Below are 22,047 nucleotides of genomic sequence, written 5' to 3' on the forward strand. Positions count from 1 at the left end.
ACGACATGGCGGATGGGGATGATGTTGATGACATATTGTCATCAAGACAAAAAGTTCTGACAGATGGGAGTGATGTCCAAAGAAAGCATGAACCACCATGTGCCAGTTTGTATATCCACATTGCGGTTTTACTATTCCACAGAAAAGCATGATTCGTTAAAACCCATTTCATGCGTGTTTCAGATCGAATGGAGTTTTTTTTGGGGGGAAGACCCTCCAACCAAGTCACTTGTTGCTTGAGTTAGAACTTCACTAAGTTAGTGAAGTTGACTGATGCTTTAGGACTGGTTTAGGTTAGACTTAAGCAGCAGAAACCATGTACAGAAGTAACTTTTAGCATGTGTTAGGGCTCGATGGTAGTATTTAGCCTTCTTCAGCTGATATTTCCTCTATTGTATGGGCCCCTACTGCACTGCCAGGGTTGTTTTTAATCCAACGTCAGAGTTCACCACATTGACAATGACAGACCCATCGTTTTTTATACACTTGTACTGTACTGTAATGTGTGTTTTTGAGGTAACTAGACTGTTATGCTTTCTTACTATTATATATAGTTTTATGCTCATCAATACAGATCCAACATATCTGATTAGGGTATATAACAGGACTACCTGGACTTGTGGTTTGTGATGTGATATATTGTTTAATAATAATTGCAATAAAACTCCCTGGTTACACTACAACATTCTGACTATGCTCGCATTCCTTCTGACTTTTTTTTACGTTTGACTAGATATTAAGCTTCAGTTGACTTCAGCATATGCATGATCAGATCGTTTTGTACGTGTATCTAAGTAGTTTTTGCTGAGGCTCCAATGAAAGAATTCCCAGTTGGACATTTTGTAACCAACTTGAGACCTACAGTGGGTTCCTGGGTAGGGTCAGGAAAGAGGGGATCAGGTACCTGGGTAGTTCATTTGGAATCTTACCAGCCCTATAGTCAGTCTATCATTCACTAAATTAAAGTACTTTGACATCCAAGTCAGCAGAAAAGACAGTAATGTTGTTTTGTGAAATTGCTTTCACCAACATCAATGAGACAATGAGGATCTTTTTGTAAGTAATAAATTAAGCTTGTTTTTCAGATTCCTTCACACCAAGCAAACCTATCCATAAACTCCTATCTGATGTTGGACAGTACTCTTATGCAGCATTGTGCGCTGTTTCACTTCGTCTTTTGTTTGGTGACAGTTGGCACAGGTAATATATCACTTCCTGTACATTCAATACAATTGCTGTGTCATATTTTAACTCTTCACATTTGCATTACAATCAGTGTTCCTGCTGGCTTTTTAAACCGCCAGTTCCAGTGGACTGACAACTAAAACAATTATCAGTCCCACCCAATTGTGTCAGTCCCAACTTTGTACAAATAAACATTGTATGAAAATTCAATGCAGTTTACTTTCATAGCTGACAAATTCAGTCATATCTGAAGTAAATCATTTTGATCTACAAGTCATTCCAGCGTTAGAAACTAACAGTTTTAGTCCACTAGTCCTCATAATGATAACATATAGAAAAAACATTAAAAATGGCAATTTTCTACTAGTCCTTATGATACCTTTACACCATTGGGCAGTTTGGCAAGGACTATAGGACAAGTGCCAATTTCTAACCCTGCATACACAGAAGGTTCAATCACAATTTCTCTTTTTCCCCCTGAATATTTCACTTTGATTCAAGACTAAGTCACCTCAAATAGATGTTTAGGATATTTCCTCGCACTAAAAATAGACAACAGGAAACCCTGATGATAAAAGACAAGCTGACTTCTTTCGGAAGTATACTTTTTTGACAATGTTTTGTTCAACAACAAAGATTTACAAGATACCTTATTTGCCGGTCCACAGGGACTGACAGTCACAAGAATTACTGGTCCAAGCCTAATTTTTACGGTAAAAAACTGGTACCGGTAATTACCGGTAAACGAGAACACTGACAACATTCATTACATTTACCATTCTACCTTGACATGTTAGAATTCTGCATTCAGATTAATCCACCAGCAGTAATGATTTACATAAGGCCAATAATTTGTAGACAAAGGCAAGACTGGAAGAAAATATTTACTTGAAAGCACTTTTCTCTCAAACTCCAATGGTGGTTACATTCAAATGTTGAATTTTACTTAATAAATAATCAGTCACTTCCACTATCATCAATTAGTTTGCATATATTTTGCCTTGGTAGATTTGAGGTAGTCCTACAATGTTAAGTTGTTCAAAAACAAGATTGTATGATCTGTTTGCATGTTGTATTTTTCAGGAATTTCAAAGAAGACACTTTAAATGCTATTCTCAAACACTTGGAACAACCAAGTCAGGTAAATAAATTGCATTCTTTGAGGCACCATGGGTTAATTAATGTGTCCTTACTAGCCCATACTCTTTTCCACTTGCAAACAAGGAATAACACTGAAAATAATGAAATCTGATACAAGTAAATCAGGGGATATCGGAAATCTATGACAAACCTCGAAGCATATGAGAGAGAGAGGGAGGGAGAGAGAGTATTGAAGGCCTCATGGCCAAGAGTACAATTTCTTTCATATAACATGAGTACAATAGTGGCATGGCATGTGGATGTATTACATAATTTATAATTATGAAAGTATATATCTATAAATAAAACTATATCTTTAATACAGATTAACGCTTCTGCTTAACGGTAAACTGGCAAATTTCTCTTTAGATAAAGAGTAAAACCTCTTCTAACATTAACATTTTGGGGGGACATCAGGGAGGCAAATTTCTGTACTCTGGAGAGCGGAAGTTCAAGGTTCGATCTCCGACCTAATCATTCTAAAAGACGTTAAAAGATGGTACTTGTTGTGACCCTTCTTGGCGCTCAGATTTAAGGGGATAGAACAAGGATTGACAGGCTTGGATTCAGTATACTGTGTCTGAATGGGGTATCCATGTAACACTGTGGCATGGTTTCTCAGAGGCATAATAGTAGTACAAGCAACCACATATACCCACACACACGCATGCACATTGCTATGGAAATGCTATAATGTTTAACTCAACATAAAACCCTATTTCACCTTGACCGCCTCTGTGGTCTTGTGTAAGAGCATCCGCCCAGAGAGCGGAAGGTCAAGGGTTTGATCCCCGGCCGCGTCATACCAAAAGACGTTAAAAGATGGTACTTGTTGTTACCCTGCCTGGCACTTGCACTAAGGGGCTTAAACAAGGACTGGTCGGCTCGGAGTCAGTATACTGTGTCTGAGTGGGCTATTCATGTTAAAATGTGGCATGACATGTCAGTGAGCTATCACTATAAATCAGCATTAGTCCGGACTAGTACAAGCAGCCACACTCACACGTGCATGCACGTCACTTTATAAGTGCAATAATCTTGGACACGACGTTAAACCCAATTTCATCTCACCTCACCTATTTCACCTCACCTTTTGAAGAAATGCTGAACTCCTCTTCTACAGGTATGTGAATCCATCCAGGCCCTTCTCGCCGGCCAGGGAGTCGAGGAGACCAACCCATACGTGGACCTGCTTTTTGAAGAAGAAGTGCTCAACAATAACGGGGATCCTATTGTCACTGACCTCGTCACTATGGCAATCACCAAAGGTATTTGCAGTACCATTTATCACTACTTCTTAAAGAATTTTATCTTTCTGGTCCACACTAGTCGGTTAGCTGGTTCGGTACGGATGTCATGACGACTTAATTTTTCATCCGATGCCACTTGGTTGTCATGCCATGATTGATCCTTCACATACTTTGAATTACCATACTGAATGTTTAATCGAGGACACAAGATAGAACTATTGTCACAGAATTTTTTTCGACAAACTTAAATCTTTGTCATTTATGTCTCGTAATGATTGCATTTGTCACTTGCAGGGTTAAACAGATTCTACAAATAGAAGGTTCATGTTCATAGTGTGGTCTCATGGTGTACAAGCCCATTCTGCTCATGAAATCCTGTACACATGTAACTCATTATCTTTGTTCCAAAATAATTACATAATTGTGTTGCAGGTTACATAAACCAAATCTTTCAAAGCCAGATTGATTTTTTTCCACCTATACAGGGGCACCGCTGGCCCAGTTGTCTAAGGCGCCACAATACACTGTGCACAGTTGCGTTCTTTGGGCACGCCAGAAACCTATGAATCCCGGTTCGCCTCGATTATGTTTCTAGGTTTGTCAGCACCATACCCGTGCTCGTGGGTTTCACCGAAGTGGTAAACGTCTTAGTCCTGCATCACACGGGCCTTCCTCCCACATTAACCTGACACGCCGTGATATGACTGGAATAATGTTAAAAGCGGCGTTAAACACAACTCACTTACTCACCCACTCACTCACTCTCCCCCTATACAATATTTTGAGGTGAAACTAAATATTGGACGCCTGATCTCAGTGTTCAGCATTTTGTGCTCAATCTGTATTCATTCAATGTAATGTTCAAAATTGAGGATTTGAATTTTAGAGTTTGTCTTGAAAAGGCGTTAAATCAAATTGGCATTGTCCTTGAAAAGGCCTCGAAATAAATACCACGACTTAAGGAGACCATAAATTATATCCTAAATACAGATCAATTTTCTTTTGACTATTTATATATGAAACACAACTATGCTTCTGAATGTCCGCAAACGTATGCATGCATAATGCATCATAATAACAAGTAATTTAAACTTCTTAGCTGATTTTGCATACCTCATTTGCATGATCATTTCATGAATTATCAGTGTTCTACCAAATGAATACGATTGCGATCTGGGATATTTGCCTTGAATTTGACCATATGTGCCTTGAAAAGTCCTTGATTTGTTAAGGACTGATCTGTATCAACCCTGTTGAAGTTTGTTCCAATAATTTTGGCATCTAGGGACCCCTTGAACTTTAGCATGAGCGTTGTGACACGGACCCATCATGCTTCACTTCAAAGAGTGAGTGAGTGAGTGAGTATGGTTTTACGCTGCTTTTAGCAATATTCCAGCAATATCACTGCGGGGGACACCAGAAATGGGCTTCACACATTGTACCCATGTCGGGAATCAAACCCGAGTCTTCGGCGTGACGAGCAAATGCTTTAACCACTAGGCTACTGGACCGCCACTTGATTCAAAGACCTGTAAACTGGTGTGTGTTTCAGGGTGCTATGATTCCCGTATGCGTGTGTTTGTGAAGCACGCTGCCTGGCAGCTCCGCGTCAGCTGGGACATCCTGGAGGACATCGAGTGCCAGCTGGCGGAGACGCTCGGAAGCAACCAATACGTCAGGACAGAGTGTGTAACTGCCATTTGTTACATGATAGACATATAATTACTTGCCTCCTACAAAGTAGTGTATAGCTTGAGTATACTGCAAAGCAGGACAGAGAGCATAGAGAGTTCTTGTACACCTGACGGACGGCAAATTACTTGCCTCTAGTCCAACAAAGTAGTCTATAGCTTGTGTATTGGTGAACAGTAAAGCGAGAATTGACAGAATGCATAGCTCAGCAGTAGAAACTAACCCTTTTAGTCCACTAGTCCTTATAATGATAACATATAGCAAGACCCTGAAAAAAGGCAAGGATGACGGGACTAGTGCAAATTTCTAAAGCTGTAGCTGAGCTCTTGTATACCCCCATCCCTCCGGATTCACCACTGTGGACCACTTGACTCTTTAGTATTCCAGTCAAATTGAAATTAGATTTGAAGTAAGCACCTTTCAAAAAAGAAACTTGAGTAAGTTTTTAGAATGGAATTGTTTGCAAGTTATGTAAGAAAAGAAGCTGTGTAATTTGTATGGTTTCTTTTTCCTAAGCTTGATACATGGTTTCATGTGGTTTTACAGTGAAGAGATCAAAGAAAAGAAGAGAGAAGCTACAAAAAGTAAAGTGAAAAGGATAGCCCTCATCAGTCTCGCCACAATAGGAGGCGGAACACTCATAGGTATGTACAGATCATTAGTGAACTTGGTTTTCAGGAATGTCATAAAAATATATGTTGAATCCCTAAGATTGTACAATTAAACACCATCTGCGGGGGAATGGATGACAAATCATGGTGCCTGCCTGGTCCAGGTGCTTCCAACCCACATGAAACTCGCACTCAGAACATATAGAGAAGTATCGATGTTAAGAAGAGATGTTTCCAATGTGTACCACTTAATGACAAAACTAACAACCGGTCATGTGTTACCACAGAGTGTCTTTATTCTTTTCACAATTTCCAAACTCTTCATTCTAATCCTGCACCAGACGAACGGTGCATCTCGAGTCATGGATCTATGACGTCACATGTGATGTGTTCATGAGCGTTGGTTCACACAACATAATAGAATGCTCGTTTGTGCATCAAACCAATCTAATATCTTGAATATGAGTAAGATATTCTTCATTTATTAACCAACATGTATGTTATTCGTTTTTCTTTTGGTGGTGAGTATATCATGTATAGATAAATCTGGCTGCTAATAAAACCAGTTGGCTCCAAAGGTTTTTCACTTTAAAAGGAGCCAAATGGCTCCCAGAGGAAAAGGGCTGGATATGTAAGGTATGATGACTGTGTCGTCCAGCCAAATGAGTACACATGATATGTGGTATTCCCAGGTCTGACTGGAGGCCTGGCAGCTCCCCTGGTGGCCGCCGGCGCTGGAGCCCTGATTGGTGGAGCCGGGGCAGCGGCTCTGGGGACTACAGCGGGTGTGGCCATCATCGGGTCCCTGTTTGGTGTAGCAGGGGCTGGACTTACAGGTAATCAGAGGCTTGTGTGCTGTATTGTACATTTGTTATAGGATCATCATGTCTGTGACACTGCAACTGGTGGTGTGCACATTCAGGGGTGTTGATTTAGTGAGTATTATCTCACATTTTACTTATCCTGCATTACTCCTTAATGCATATTACTGCGTGATAGGGTTGGCCTCTCAGCTAGTTGGAACAAGCAAAGACCTTCACACAGCTCTTTTCTCTGTCAAGAACAAGCAGTAATATGCATTAAGGAGTAATGCAGGATAAGTATACAAATATAAAAGATATCTAGGATTTTACTAGAATTCTACTGTATGGTTATTAAACTTATCATCCCATCCTGGCTTTCACTGGAGATGTCACAGATTTATTTAAAAATACATTAAAGATAAGAATCGATACTTTTTGCTTCGTGTGCGATTGTGATCAATACTTGTTTCGAGAAGTAAAAAATCGCAATCCACCGATGCATTGTTGTATCATCCCACAGCTAGTATTTCATGAATTTTTGTTTCCTGGATTTGAAAAGATTTGCAGCCAGCTCTAAAAGAATTCAGTTTTCCACTTTTATCAACTATAACTGCTGTGGTGGGAAATATTACCTGCCCTGGGTGCATCCTGGCAATAACAGTTACCTGCACAAGCAATGTTTCACCTGCACTGGTGCAGCTTGGCTATAACGAAATCGATCCCTGATCACGAATATCTCTGCCACTGCAGATGGTTAGTTCAGGAGCTGTACTTTTTACACTCAAGACACTGGTTATAACTGTTTACAGAAAACGTTGGAAGTATGATTTTGGATGATAAATAGAATGTCACGCCTGTGTCGTTTGAGAGCATATGCATCAACGCTTTTTGAAAAAAGTTTTATGTCGACTCATGGGAATAGATTTGATGTCAGCGGACTCTTGGGTGAGATTCTCTATTTATTGAACAAAGCCCATATGTAAAATATTTCTCTCATCGAAATATGTAAGAAATATAGACCATTGAAAAACTGCAAATATCACCTTGAATCTTCAATGAGCAAACAGGTTTAACTCTAGGGACCATCGGAGGCACTGGTAACCCAGTCGTCTTAGGCAATGACAGAAACGTATGATTGTGGGTTCAAATCCCACTTTCGCCCAAATTGTGTTTTTAGGTTTGTCAAATCCATACTCGTGCTTGTTGGTTTCACAAAAGTTGTAAACATCTGACACCTGCATCTCTTGAAACTTTTCTCCCACATTAAGCTGACGTGCTGGAATATTGTTAAAAACGGCATTTGCCCTAGTGTAATCACTCATTCACTCAGGACCATATCTTCTTGAGGCAAGGGAGGTAACTGACTATAAAAGCCGAACTAGGCTGGTATTATGGAATTACATTTTGGCTGGACTAACGAGTCTATGCATAATCCAATCAAAATTGTGCATCACAATCTGGTTCGTAAACTGTTGTGCAGATTTCGGTCGATTGCTGGATTTGCAAAGCATGTGCACCGCCAACTCGCAGCAAATATTTTCCAGATCTTTTCATGTTTTTAATCAAGGTGCTCGCGTGATTTGATGCATTTCGCGATGTAAGACCCGTTCTATCACAATATAGATCTTGATTATCGATCAGATCATCTTCACTGGGCGCCGCCATTTTGTTTGAACCAAATGCAATTGATATGAGAGGTGGAATCCGATTGGTCCATGGGAGAGGCTTAGAAGGAACACAACTCGTAATATCCACTTGTGGCGCTACGATCAAGCCCAGGAATTCCAGCCAAGTTTGGCAAGGGTGGAAACTGAACTATTAAAGTTAGTTAACTCTCTTGCCTCGGGAAGATGTCAGGACCATTGCTGCAGTTGTTAAAAAATTTTGGCACTTTTTTACATAATTATTACTTAGGTATTTAGCATATTGAGTATGACAAATGTACTCTTGCACAAGTCAAATGCAAATTGGGAACACTTATTTTTAAGCCCAGGTGATCCTACTAGCTATTGGGAAATGTTTCAGTGCCAGTCAATTTATTTAGTTTAACCTGCACAGAATGAATGGACAGAAATAGTTGGAAATATGTTTGTTTAAGAGGTGTTATACATTGAAATTCTTTATTATTTCTTATCCTGACTGGCATGTTGCAATTTCCATTTTCTCTTTGATCATGTAACACAGAACCCAAAAGAAGCCTCTTCTGAAGAGATACTAGTATGTTGTGTCAGGATAAGAATAATAATATCATGAATTTCCAAATTAGTGTAAAACTGATCTTGCATATTTTCTATCTTTATTCTTGTGGGACTGATATTTATAACTGGTGCTGGTTCTCTTGTCTACTGTTGTCTGACATTGAAAATTGTGAAACTTTGTTTTAAAGTTCCAACAAAAATGGTGTGATAGAGCTGATTTTGTATTGATTATTTTAATTCAGGCTACAAGATGAAGAGAAGAGTTGGTGCAATTGAAGAGTTTGAGTTTGAACCGTTGATCCCTGGTGGGCAGCTTCACATGGAATCGGTCACTAAGCAGCTGCACATCACAGTGGCGGTGACCGGCTGGCTCTCCAGCACCATGCAAGGTGTAAACTCTTCCTCTATGTAGACAACAGTGTTCTTGTAACTTGTACCACTGACATAGACTCAGTGACTGTGTTATGAGCCATATCCTGAATTATTATGGTGTATCATACCACACTTACATTTTGTGAAATACAGTGATCCCTCGCTACAACGCTACCGTCGGGCTCCAAATAATTGATGAGCGTTATAGATGATCAGCGGTTTAACGAAGGTCGAGTCGTAGGTGGTAGATGACCAACAAAACAGTATACATGCTTTGCCTACCTAACACGATCTATGTTGCACATTTCAGAGTTTCGAAAAAAGATTAGAATAGAAGTTATTTATGATTCATAGTGTAAAAAAAAGATTTATCGAGTATTAATATGCGCTTTCAAAAAATAACTCATCGTATCCCTTCAGGTGAATAAACAGGTATAACAAACTTGGTCTAATAATATAAAAGTATGAAATTTGATATACCTTTTGATAACTCTCTGCCACAGCTTCTCTTGATAAGTATCAACAGTCCTTTATCTAGATCTTCTCAGAGCCTGACATTCCTGATATGTGAGGCTGCTGATTCAATTCATGTCATGGAAGTTTCATGTGACAAAATCAACATGAGTTGCATGTGAAAAGGATGTTTATTAGTCTTTGATGATGAAACTCTCTTCAGTAAGTTAGAAAGTCAAGGGCATTCTCTCGAAATAGATGCTAGCAACTGACTTTTGCAATGAAGAACAATAGGATGACATGACAATAGGTTTATAAATCTTCAGGTAACCTAGCCCTACATTTGAAACTCAGTACGTCTATTGCCTAATTAACTCACTGTGCAAGATAAATGGACACACTAACCAATAGCCTTCCTCCAAACTAATAAAACACTTTTTGTGCACATATTGAAACACATTGAATCATCTTCTGATATTCTCTAGGAATTACTCAAATTCATCCAAATCCCTGGAAGGGTTTTCTTAACTGAATAATCCCCAAACATTTAGTTTCAAGAATCCAGGACCTCCCTTGATTTCTAACACTGTGTGTTGATATGTTTTCAGATTTTCGTCAGCCATGGAAATCTTTAGCAGAATCACGAGAGCAGTATTGTTTGAGATGGGAGTCTAGGTATCTCATTGAGCTGGGAAAGGCTTTTGATTATATCTTAAGTGGTGCTGTAACCATGGCAACTCAGGAAGCACTGAAATATACAATACTCTCAGGTACTGTCACACATCAATGATTTTTTAAATCCACTGATTAGCTTGCTCGAACCCCCTGCTTGGCATAACAGCTGACTTAATGTGGATCGGTTTGTTACAGTTTGTGATCTGACTGTTTTTGTAACAGTATGCCTTGTCAAGATTTCAGTCATTTAGAGTGAGTGTCAGCTCTCTCGTCAGTATTATCATTATTCCAGCAATATCACAACTTTAGACACCAGAAATGGGCTTCACACATTGTACCCATATGGGGAATCAAACCTGAGCCTTCAGTAGGCTCCCCCACCACCACCCATAAATTAGTTTGAGGTCTCTATGATGTATCTGACTCTTTGCTGACACACCCTCTTTTGCTTAAGAACAAGAACTCAAGACTCTGATAGAGAATTTGAGATCAGGGTTTACACCTTGCAAATGGGAAACGTGTTTCAAATCAATCCCCATCCCAAGTAAATGAGCTCAAACTTTCTTTTTATAATTTGAAAAAAACCCAGTTGAAACCTGTTAAAAAGTCATTTTGTATGTGATCTACATGTATTATGCTCAGTAACCAAAGACATTTCTCATGGCATCCAAATGCCCAGTTGGAAACTAATTAAACAGAAAATAGAGATTTGATTTCTATGGCTTTGAAGTTTTGAGAGGGACATTGAAAAAGAAATGTTATATTCTGACATTTATTTTGAACCACTGATCTTTTGTCCAACAAATGCAAATATGACAAACCTTTAAAACTACATGCAGATCCCCTTATTATCATCATGATTATTTGAAAGTAAAATACAGTCAATAAGAAACAACAGAATTATTAGAAATCACTATTGTTACCTTGGTCTCCAGCCAGTATAAAACTTCAACAAATACTGATGGATGTTTATGAGCAGATCCATGAAAGATAACCTGCCAAACTTGTCGGTATAAAATGGTTCAAAGGTCAGATAATCCAGCAAAAATGAGATTGGTTCCATAGCTTATAAGAATATGTTTTCTTATGACATCCTGCCCCCAAACATGCCAAACTACCTCAGCCCTGTTTCACATGACCTGCCTGCACATAAAATACCTCAGCCCTTAAAGGGCAAGGAAAGTCAACTTGGCAACTTTGAGCATTTTATTACTTCAGAGCATACATAATACATAATCATTAATGCTTGGCCCAAATTTAAATTGAAAATTGGAATTTGCGTAAAACAGTCAATCATAAATGCCAGGCAAAATCGTCCCCTGAACATAAAAAGATGCCACTGAGGGGATTCCTCTTGCTGTGGTTCAAATGGATTCCTGGTGTTTAGGGCTGCGCAATTGCAACGATTGTGACGAACGGACTGAGGACCACTCTATCTTCTTTCGCCTCAGATTTTTTAGACATTATGTCCTTTTTCTGCTCATCCATTTGATTACCGCGTCCACAACTTATGTCACCTACTGCCTTATTAGTAATAACACGGAAGATGCCTTCAGTTATTTACTCAGGGGACTAATCCCCAACAGTCATTCATTGTGTGGAATAGGACTGAGAGCAGCAGTAGTTTTGAGTTTCCATAGCAACAACTTTGACTTAGACTGAAAATGGGGTAGTGCTTGTTGCCAGAGCAGTTCCAGAAAAATGCACAGTATTTCTTCACTAAACTTGGCATATATATAGGTCAAGTGGTGAACTGGTGCCTTTGATTCTTTGTTGGGATTTTTTATAAAAAAAGAAATTCGGGTTGCATGGCAAAATAACTGGTTGACATATTCATGACAAATATTTACCATTGCAAGGGATATTGATATATATATTATTTTTTAACTGGCATGTAAAGGTATTAATGCTTTTAACTGTTTTCCTGTGTAGGTCTGCTGGCTGCTATAGCCTGGCCGAGTGCCTTGTTGTCTGCAGCCAGCATGATTGACAACCCCTGGAGCGTGGCTGTGCAGAGAGCCAACTCATCTGGAAAACAGCTGGCTGAAGTGCTGCTGGCCAGAGAGCAAGTAATGGGCACCGTTAATCACGGAATAATGTGTCACTAATTTACCACATGTCTCAGTGCCAGTTGCCCAACCTTTGAAATTGCAATGAGCAGTGTATTCACCATGTCTGCTGTTACTGTTACAATTTTACTGTGGTTTGCTTGAAAATATAAGATTATTTGACAAGGCCAAGCACAATGTCACTGTCACACACAGTTGGTGATGGTTATTATCTCCCCCCCCCCCCCCCCCTCCCCTAAAAAACAAAAAAGTAAAGGGAGGGAGACACATTGTTTTTATTGTTTTTCCTGTTTTTCCTGTTCGTGTTGGCATTGCTGTCAGCGTCAGTGTCACTGTTGGCGTTTTTATCCTTTTCCTGAACAATAACTTGAAAACCATTCGACGACACTTGTCATTTGCATTGCTCATCAGCATAACTGATGCCTTTTACTGTTTTAATTTTTTTCTTAATATTATTTCCTTATGTTTCCATGGAAACACTTTGGAAATTCTTAAGTCTTTCTACTAAGCATAAATCTACTGATAAATCACAATATGACCTACCGGGGGTAGTATCCAAACTGCTGTTACAAGTTCAATAGTCTTAGCTGCCATAAAGAGTCAGAATGGCATCAACTGTAATGTTTCTTCATTAATTCATTAATGAGTACTAGTATTTTTTGGCTATTACTGTTTTATCGGATTTGCAAACAGTTTTATAGTAACAACTTGAACTAATGTATCAAAAAAGGAGGGGGCAGACAGGTTTTATGAGTGAAAACACATTCTAGTTTCATATCATTTCACATTCTCTTTCCAGGGGAAGAGGCCAGTGACACTAATTGGTTTCAGTTTGGGAGCCAGGGTTATCTTTACTTGCCTGGAAGAACTTTGCAAGAGAAAAGGTGAGTTTGTTTTCAAGTGAAATCAAGAAATATTCCAGCTATTGTTGTTCAGTGGTTCTATCACAGCATACCTATAGACTTGAGAGATGGTACTTGTTGTTACCATGCCTGGCATTAAGGGAATAAAACAAGGAATGTGCAACAAAATATGTCAGTGGGCCAGCACTATAAAACCGGCATTAGTCTGAACAAATAGAAGCAGTCACACACACACACACACACACACACACACACACACACACACACACACACACACACATGTGCATGCACGTGACTACATCAGTGCAATAACCTAAAACACAACATTAAACCATTTTACCTCTCCTCACCAGTGATTGATAATATTTAGTGATTTATAGTTTACCCTGTGGCAATGCAAATGATGACAAGACTTTGCATCCTTGATTGCCAAGTGTAATTTCCACTCGTATACTGATCAATACCCAAGACCCATTCACCACCACGGTTACGTTTTGGAAATGACACCACCATCTCCGATTCTCCTATCATTGGCTAAAAATACAGAATTTCTCTCGCTCATCAGCTTGAAATCAACAACCAATCAGAATACCTCTTCTGACTGCGAGTTCATCATCGTCCTCGGGGCGGTCGGGTTGCCTAGTGGTTAAAGCGTTTGCTCGTCACGCCGAAGACCCGGGTTCGATTCCCGACATGGGTACAATGTGTGAAGCCCATTTCTGGTGTCCCCCGCCGTGATATTGCTGGAATATTGCTAAAAGCGGCGTAAAACCATACTCACTCACTCATCATCGTCCTCAACCTTGTGAGCCCTGTATGTATGTTATGACAGTATTTGTAGCTGGGAAGAAATGTTTTCCTGAGTACTAGGACAGTGGTGAGAAGTCCTTACAAAACAAGACATGCCGAATGTATTTGCGATGGCATGCATATGTTTACTTGTGATGTGGCTGCGTGTTTAAATCATGAAGAATAGTGTAATATGATGGGACATCTTCAAATAGTGTCATGTAATTCAAACCGGCCTGAAAAGGAAGCTATGGTTGTGAATATGTCTGGGGTATATGGAGAATGGCGATGTTATGAACTGGATAATTAAGAATGGGGAAAATATTTTTAATTATATATCAAGTCTTTTTTCAAAATATTCAAGCATTTCCTTGACCTTTAAACAATTACACATAAACACAAAAAATTGTATATTAAATATAAATATTCAACCCTTCATGTGTATTCATTTATGGAATAAAATGAAGAAAACATTTGAATCACGGTTAAAAAAATGTTCTTTTACATCCAATTTCTGGAAAATGTGGGGTAAATTAACCCATTGACTGATTGATACATGCTCTGTGGGAAGTGATCCAATCTGATTCCCAACACCAGTTAATGTTTTCACTATGTGTTGTCACTGTTGTGTGGCTTGCAGGGTGTGAAGGTATTGTGGAGGATGTGATCCTCCTGGGAGCTCCTGTATCTGGAGACTCCAAATACTGGAAGCCGTTGGAGCGTGTCATAGCGGGCAAGATCATCAACGGATATTGCCGGTAGGACATTCTGTCATTGTCTCTCTGCCCTCAAGACTTGAATATTTGGACCAGACAGTCATTTCTTAAATAGAGGCACAGGTGGCCTTTTTGAATTGTTTGATAGGCAATTCTTAGAAGTTGACGGATGACAAAGTAGATTTTATGGGTAACCACTTCTTAATTATACTGTCCCTTTCATTTTAATCTTATGCTTACACCGATGATCATGGGTTCGAATCCCGTATTCACCCTGATTATGTTTGTAAGTTTGTCAGCATCGTACCAGCGGTAAAGTCTAAGACCTCCATCACTTCAGGCTTTCCTCCCACATTGATCAAGTTAACACATTGTGATTAAACCAAACTCACTCATGGACACACTTCTTATACTGTAAAACATTTGTGTAAGATTGTCACCAACACAAGCTGTTCCATTAAACCAGTCCCAGTGTTATATGGGGAGGCAAACCTTCTAAAACTCTATTACTTCTACATGCCGTATGCAGTCTTTAACTATGGTTCTGCAAGACAGATTCAAGTTGGTGGTTTCATGGGGATTTTGAGTCCAAATAGGCCCCACGTACCCCATACCTTTAATTAGAGATGACTAAAATAGGGATTGGATGTCACATTCTGGGACCCAATAATAGAGGAACTGACAGCAAGACACATGAGATGTCTGAAAATGGGGGAGTACATATTCCTTCCCCCTGTATCTACAGCTTGCACAAAGTTTCTAAACACTTGACTACAGGATATAATGTGAATAGGAAACTGTATAATGACACCTAAGTTTTTCATTTTGAGTTGTAGAATTAAAACCAGTTTTTAGAGTGTTATGATAATAGATAGATGGGTGAGTTATGTATTTTGAAAACAGTGTTGCTTACCGGTATTTGCTGCTTGTTGCCAACAGAGGAGACTGGTTGTTGAAGTTCCTGTACCGCACAGCCTCAGTTCAGATGAAGATAGCAGGACTCGGACCCATCAAGTGGAACAATCGCAGGATGCACAACATTGATCTCAGTGATGTGGTATGTTTCAGTCATCACCTTGTGTAACCTCATTCAGAGTACATGCAGTGGCTGATTTTGCTAGAGGCAAATGGCAGTAGGGCTTTTTCATTATCTTGTGACTTTTGATAGGACATTCTTCTTTATTGTTACCAAATTTGAAAAAATCTCAAGAGTCTCTAAGAAATGGGAACCAAACGTCCATTGCCAGCATCATTTGTGGCTTTTCTCACACATGAAGCTGACACGCTGTGGCGTAAGTGAAATACTGTTCTGTGTTAAATCTAACCACTTAAACACCTCCGTTTACATGAATATTATGTGCAAAGATATGTTGAATCCTAAACGACTTCAGTTTTGCATGAATAGAACAAAATAGTAGTTTTTACCTTTCTAGTGTTAGAAGTGGGTTGATGGACAATATAATGCTAAATGTCTGATTGTGTTATATGGAATGGACTGTACATTTATTTGACTATGTACCTGCGTGTTTCTGTGTCCCTGTAGGTCAATGGGCACAGTGACTACATGAAGCAGCTGGATGTCATTATGAAAGTGGTGGGTGTCCGCACCAAGGATGAACTGAAGAAATCAAGTACTAAGAGCAGCTTCAATGGCAGCCTGTCTCCTGGTGACACACCAATGTCAGATCAAACATCTCAGTCAACATCATTATCAACATCTCCATCACTTACAGCATCACCATCTTGTGCAGGGTCAGTCGAGATGCAAGAGATTTCTAGTCCTCATGCTGAAGGAGAGATGTCTGATCAGACAGCGGATGACAACACCTCAGACAGTCCGAGTCAGCTGGACACACTGGGAAACTCAGGGAACCCTTCCCAGCAGTCACATGACATTGATAAGGAGGAGACACTACACAATAACGGGGCCAAGCCTTCCTACAATCAGAATCAGCTTGACACACTTGGAAATGCAGGAATGCCTTCACAATCATGTCGCAGTGATTGGCAAGAGATGCTACAAGATTGTAGGCACAGCCCTTCCTTTGAAACTACGTCAAGCAGTTTTCTAGAAAGCAAAGAAAGTATCACAGAAAATGAAGAGCCTGGAACAGCCTCCTCCGATGCTAAACCAGGAAGTAGGGAGGACATGAATGGTGTACAGGAAGGTGGTGATGATCAAAGGGAGACTGATGAGGAGGGGAGCTTGAGGAGTGTGACGGACAGATACGAAACAGGAAGGAGTCAGTTCCTGGTAGATTGTTCGGAATCACAAGTCATGAAAAGTAGCCTTGAGACTGATGGCGTAGAGAGGGTGACGGCAGGTTTGGGAGATGTGCATGTCGCTCCCCACACAGCCAATGATGTGTAGCATGGAGGGATGGAAGGTGTTATCATGACCAAATTGTTCTGCCATATTCACTTGATGCCTGTAGTAGGAAGATCAACAAAATGGGTATTTTCTTGGACGTTCCCTTGACAGACATCCATTTTGAATATTACTGTCTATTCATGCTAGTCATGCTATAATGTTGGAAGTTTATAACAACAATTTTGGAGTTTTAAGTACTTATGATAAGGACTTATTGCAAAGTATTGACCACTGGGGAATCCGGTATATGTCTCTGTACAACCCTCTTGGAAGTCAGAAGGAGAAAATGAAGAGGCTACACGTATGATAAAGCTGATGATCTGTTGGTTGGTTGAGGAAGTATCACTTTGTTGTACATATCACACTGTTGACAGTCATTCAACATTGTCAAGGGGTGCAAAATTCACCCACTTTGGGTTCAGCCATTGCTCATTATGGTCAAAAGCCACAAAAGTTGGACCTAATGGAACGTGCAGTCATTACTCAAATTGGTCAAGAGGCACAAGTTTAACCTCTTGGGGTTTGCAATCATTGCTCAGCATGGTCAAAAGCAATAAAGTTTTCAGTCATTATTCAATATGGTCAAGAGGCACAAGTTGAACCTTCTGAGGTTTCGCAATCATTGCTCAGCATGGTCAAAAGCCACAAAACTTGATCTGTCTAGAGCTTGCAGTCATTATTCAATTTGGTCAAGAGACACCAAAGTTTAACTGCCTTGGGCGTGTTTGGCGCTGACCTTATGTATTGGAGCATTCCTTGCAAAATGCACAGGAGTAAATGTCAGGGGTACATTTTGTTGGGAGTCTCACAGTGCTACAGCAGGAAATACTCTCCCTTGTCACAAGTTACAAGACATACATGCATAAAAAAAAATGATGATGCTCAGATGCTTTTTATTGTTTTAGTCTTTCCAGAACCATGGGGTTGATCGTCAAAATGAAAAAAATTGAACAAACTATGACATAATTTTATTCATTTTTAAAGATGGAAAGGATGAAATTAAATAAAAACATCAGGAAAGATTACAGATATTCAAAGGGAAAGCAAAAAACAACTTCTCAAAAGTGAAATTTGGGACTGGAGATCCACAAATGTTTCAATTAAAAATAAAATGCCTTACATTAAGGTGCAGTGCTAATGATGTTCATTGTTTGTTAAGGCAATGTTTTCAGCCAGTTCTGAAATTATTATTTCCTTTCAAGTCCCAGTGTTTCACTGGAAATACCAATACTGTACATAAGCATGGGAAGTTAGTCACATGACAACCATTGTTCCTGTAAAGCTCTCACTATCGGATATAATTGGATCATTCTGTTATGGTATCCTCTGAATGAGGATTTTTTCACTAATACAGTCTGATGTCACTGGTTTAATTCCACATAAAGATGCCTAGAGCTATGTCACTGTTATGCCTTTTGCTGTTCAAAGTGCCTGAATTGCAGCTTTGAATTGAACACTTGTGTTTAATCATTGATGTCATGTTGAGTTTGATATATGATTTTTGTGCTTTTACATTTAACATATTTTGGGACCAGTATAAGTATTTTGATGTTATTGTAACCTGTTATCTCAGACTTGTTGTCTTGTTTCCTTACTGATGATGATACCAAGATTGCTAATGCAGCTCCACTTATATGAAATATGTTTGCTGTTTAATGCTGCACTTAGCACTATTCCAGCTACATCACGGTGGTCTGTAAAATAGTGAAGTCTGGACCAGACAATCCAGTGCTTGACATCATGTGCATCCATCTATGCAATTAGGATATAGCGACAGGCATGTGCACATTCTCAGATCCAGAGGGGGATGTGGGGAGATGGGTGGGTGCGCTTTCCCCTTTTGGAATCATGCTTAACATGTAAACCTATAAAATTAAGTCATTGGTTGTATGTTTTCAACAAAATAACAAACACAATTTGTTTTGTGAAATATTTGCTCTCACCCAGCTAGTTGTATACTACTCAAAAACATGAAGGATCACCCGATTCTTTCGTATGTACAGTCATGTGCTACATGTACAGTCAATTTGTCATGGAGTTCCTGAACTTGTTTTAGTTGTACAAATAAAGTGCACACCCATTTCCAGAAGTCTGTATCCATGCCTGGTGCATCAACAGAGTTAACCCTATGAGAGTTCTGTAGCAGAGTAGGTCACAAGTACACCATGGTTGAAGAACTGACTTCTGGAGATGAGGGATTACAGTATGTGACCTGATTGTTTGGCAACATATTCTGATTGTACAGACAGTTGCCTATACCTATGATGACTTTATGGAAATATTTTCACATTAAACATGTTAAATGATTGAAAAACATTTTGATTGCCAGAATGCTTATTTCCCACCTGAATTAAATGCATGCATTTATCACTGATATCCAATAAACTCAGGTCTCGCACATCACATAGAGATGGGTAGTTTGTAGAGGATTTGTTGATTTGAGTGTTGTTATTTGTATATTATCTTTAATATAATCCCATCTGTTTAGTTAATGTTGGCAGTAATGCTTTTAGTCAGCTTGTGCAGTAATTTGTGTTTGCAACTTTTTGTGACTTGTCATTTGTAGTACCTTGATGTGGTATCTTGTATAGTCAGCTGGAGGAGATGAGGATGGTCATGTGGCTCCTGTGCCTTCCACTAGGACAGGAAGACCCATCTGACCTGATCCCCGCTACACAGGTCACTTGAAGCTTCATATGGACCAAATCACCTGCAAGGTTGTGGACAGGTGCAGTTATCCATAAATGACATCCGTAGCGTGTACGCTTGGTGACTGGTGACTTTAGACATGACATCTGACATCAAATCAGATTTACGTGGCTCAAATTGAAATTGGGGAACTGGGATTTTTTTAAAAATACATAAATTTATTCCTGAAAATGATGGAAATATAATGTTGCCTCAGGTGTTGCAATAAAAATAACTGGAAGGTTAAACTGTTTTTGTTTTGCTCTGTGAGAGAAACTTTTCTTTCTCCAACAAAAATCCCAATCCCCAAAATTGTTAATGGTCATCACATAGTTTGTCATCACATAGTTTGTCATCACATAGTTTGTCATCACATTTTTGTCATAGCATTTGCTTTTTAACTTGATCCTCCTCGTGATACCATTTCAGTTTGAGGGAGTTACCTGCAGAAGCCACAGTATTGTGAAGCATTTATATTGATTCTTGCTCAAGTTATCACAGCAATGCAGAATGAGCATGGTAGTTTTGTCATTCCATCATATGTGTTCTTTTTTAAACACATTGTACATGGATGTGTACAATGTTTTATGTAAGTAATGGTAGTATGCATAATACAGTGCAAGAAAATATGCAGTGACTTGAGTCGATAGAATTAAAATCAGACCATTATTTTTGCTTCCACCAAACAAAGATTTGAGGACATCACATTGCAGGTCATGTCAGAACAACCATTCGCAAACTTTGACTGACCAATGAAAAAACTAGCAAGAAGTGGACATTAGCCAAACAGAAAGCAGCTTTCTCAAGCTCTAACGTTCTAGTTTCAAACAGGCAACTTGCATTCAAGACTACGCTTTTAAAAATATTGATTAAAAATTTGAAAACGAAATGAGAGGAAACTCTAGAATGTGTAGTAGATGGCCGAGATGTTGTGGCAGTTCTTCCCACGAGCTATGCAAAGTCTCTTCAGTTATTCCCATTGAAGCGAGGTATAGACAATGATATTGATGTGATCAGTGGTGCAGCCTGTAACTGCCATTCGGAATACCCAGTGTTTACCTTTTAGAAGTTGCATTGTTAGAAAACACATTCCAACTGTCACTTTCCTGATCTGGTAAGCACAGTTCTGATTGGTTGAATGAATGGTCGTTCTGATGTGACCCATAATGGAATGTCCTTAGATCTTTGTTCAGCACTAGCGAGAACTACGGTTCTGATTTTATTGAGATTGTGTATGGAGTTTTGTGTGTTCAGTGTTGAAATGAACACAATGGAGGTAATAGTGCTCACGAGCATTAATTGTGAATATTGTATTGGCCATATCCTTCCTATCTATGACTGACCTTGCAGACTTAGTTCTTCTTTCCTGGAACATGTGATGATAGTTGATAATAACTAGGAAGTGTAAGCAGTGTGAGACTGGCTGGCTTAATCATGAACTATGTTTGAAGGGTGATCCATTTTTGTTTCAAATGTTAGATATGGTTGTTTTGCCATCTGATTCCTGATTATGCAATGTAGATCATCAGATATCCCCTGTTTTGTAGAGAATTGAAACCTGAGTGTTGATCATGTGGGATGTAAAGCCACTTTTAACAGTATTTCAGTTATGTCATGAGGTTGTTCTACTTCCTTGAGGAAAGCATATGAATGAGACATCGTAACTTTACCACACGCGAAACAAAGAATACTTATCAGGGTGAATCTTGGATTCAGACACTCAACCCTATGTCCCTTAGACATGCCAGGATCAGATAATCCAACATTTGCTCTGATTATAATCCTTGATTTGTACTGTGCTTATGGATTTCACCAAAGTGGTAAAAAACCTGCATCAATTTGGGCTATCTTCCCACATCAAACTGACATGCTGTGTCATAACGGAAATACTGTTCAAATTGACCTTACACTAATCTCATTTCGTTAATTGGGCCACATGTTCTCATGGATCAAAGACATTTATTGAATTTTGATGAGTGCAAGTCTGTCTCTTTTTAAAAAAATGTCCTCTTACGTGTAGATCCCGAACACTGCAAAGCGCTTCATAACTCCCCGAAATTTATAGTGTTGTGCTGGAAATGCCATGAATGTTGTGTTTGTGATTTGTTCGTCTGAATCATAGAAATGTTTAGTGGATGGAAAAGATATTCCATTAGTCTTAGAATTAGATAG

At 39.2% G+C, this 22,047-nt stretch overlaps 1 protein-coding gene across 1 annotated transcript; it reads left to right on the top strand.

Annotated features, from left to right (window-relative positions):
* The first annotated feature begins 5 nt into the window (after positions 1-5).
* On the top strand, positions 6-19,549 carry LOC139471614 (transmembrane and coiled-coil domain-containing protein 4-like). The gene is made up of 14 exons (XM_071253992.1): positions 6-105; positions 1,086-1,200; positions 2,269-2,326; positions 3,449-3,593; positions 5,128-5,260; positions 5,814-5,911; positions 6,571-6,714; positions 9,122-9,268; positions 10,313-10,474; positions 12,312-12,448; positions 13,248-13,332; positions 14,741-14,858; positions 15,756-15,873; positions 16,360-19,549. Exons 1-14 carry the CDS (start codon positions 6-8, stop codon positions 17,185-17,187), a joined length of 2,388 nt encoding a protein of 795 aa, XP_071110093.1. The 3' UTR covers positions 17,188-19,549.
* The last annotated feature ends 2,498 nt before the right edge of the window (positions 19,550-22,047 follow it).

This window comes from Haliotis cracherodii, unplaced genomic scaffold (genome assembly GCF_022045235.1).
Source record: "Haliotis cracherodii isolate W230 unplaced genomic scaffold, xgHalCrac1.p SCAF_23, whole genome shotgun sequence".
Taxonomy (NCBI): domain Eukaryota; kingdom Metazoa; phylum Mollusca; class Gastropoda; order Lepetellida; family Haliotidae; genus Haliotis; species Haliotis cracherodii.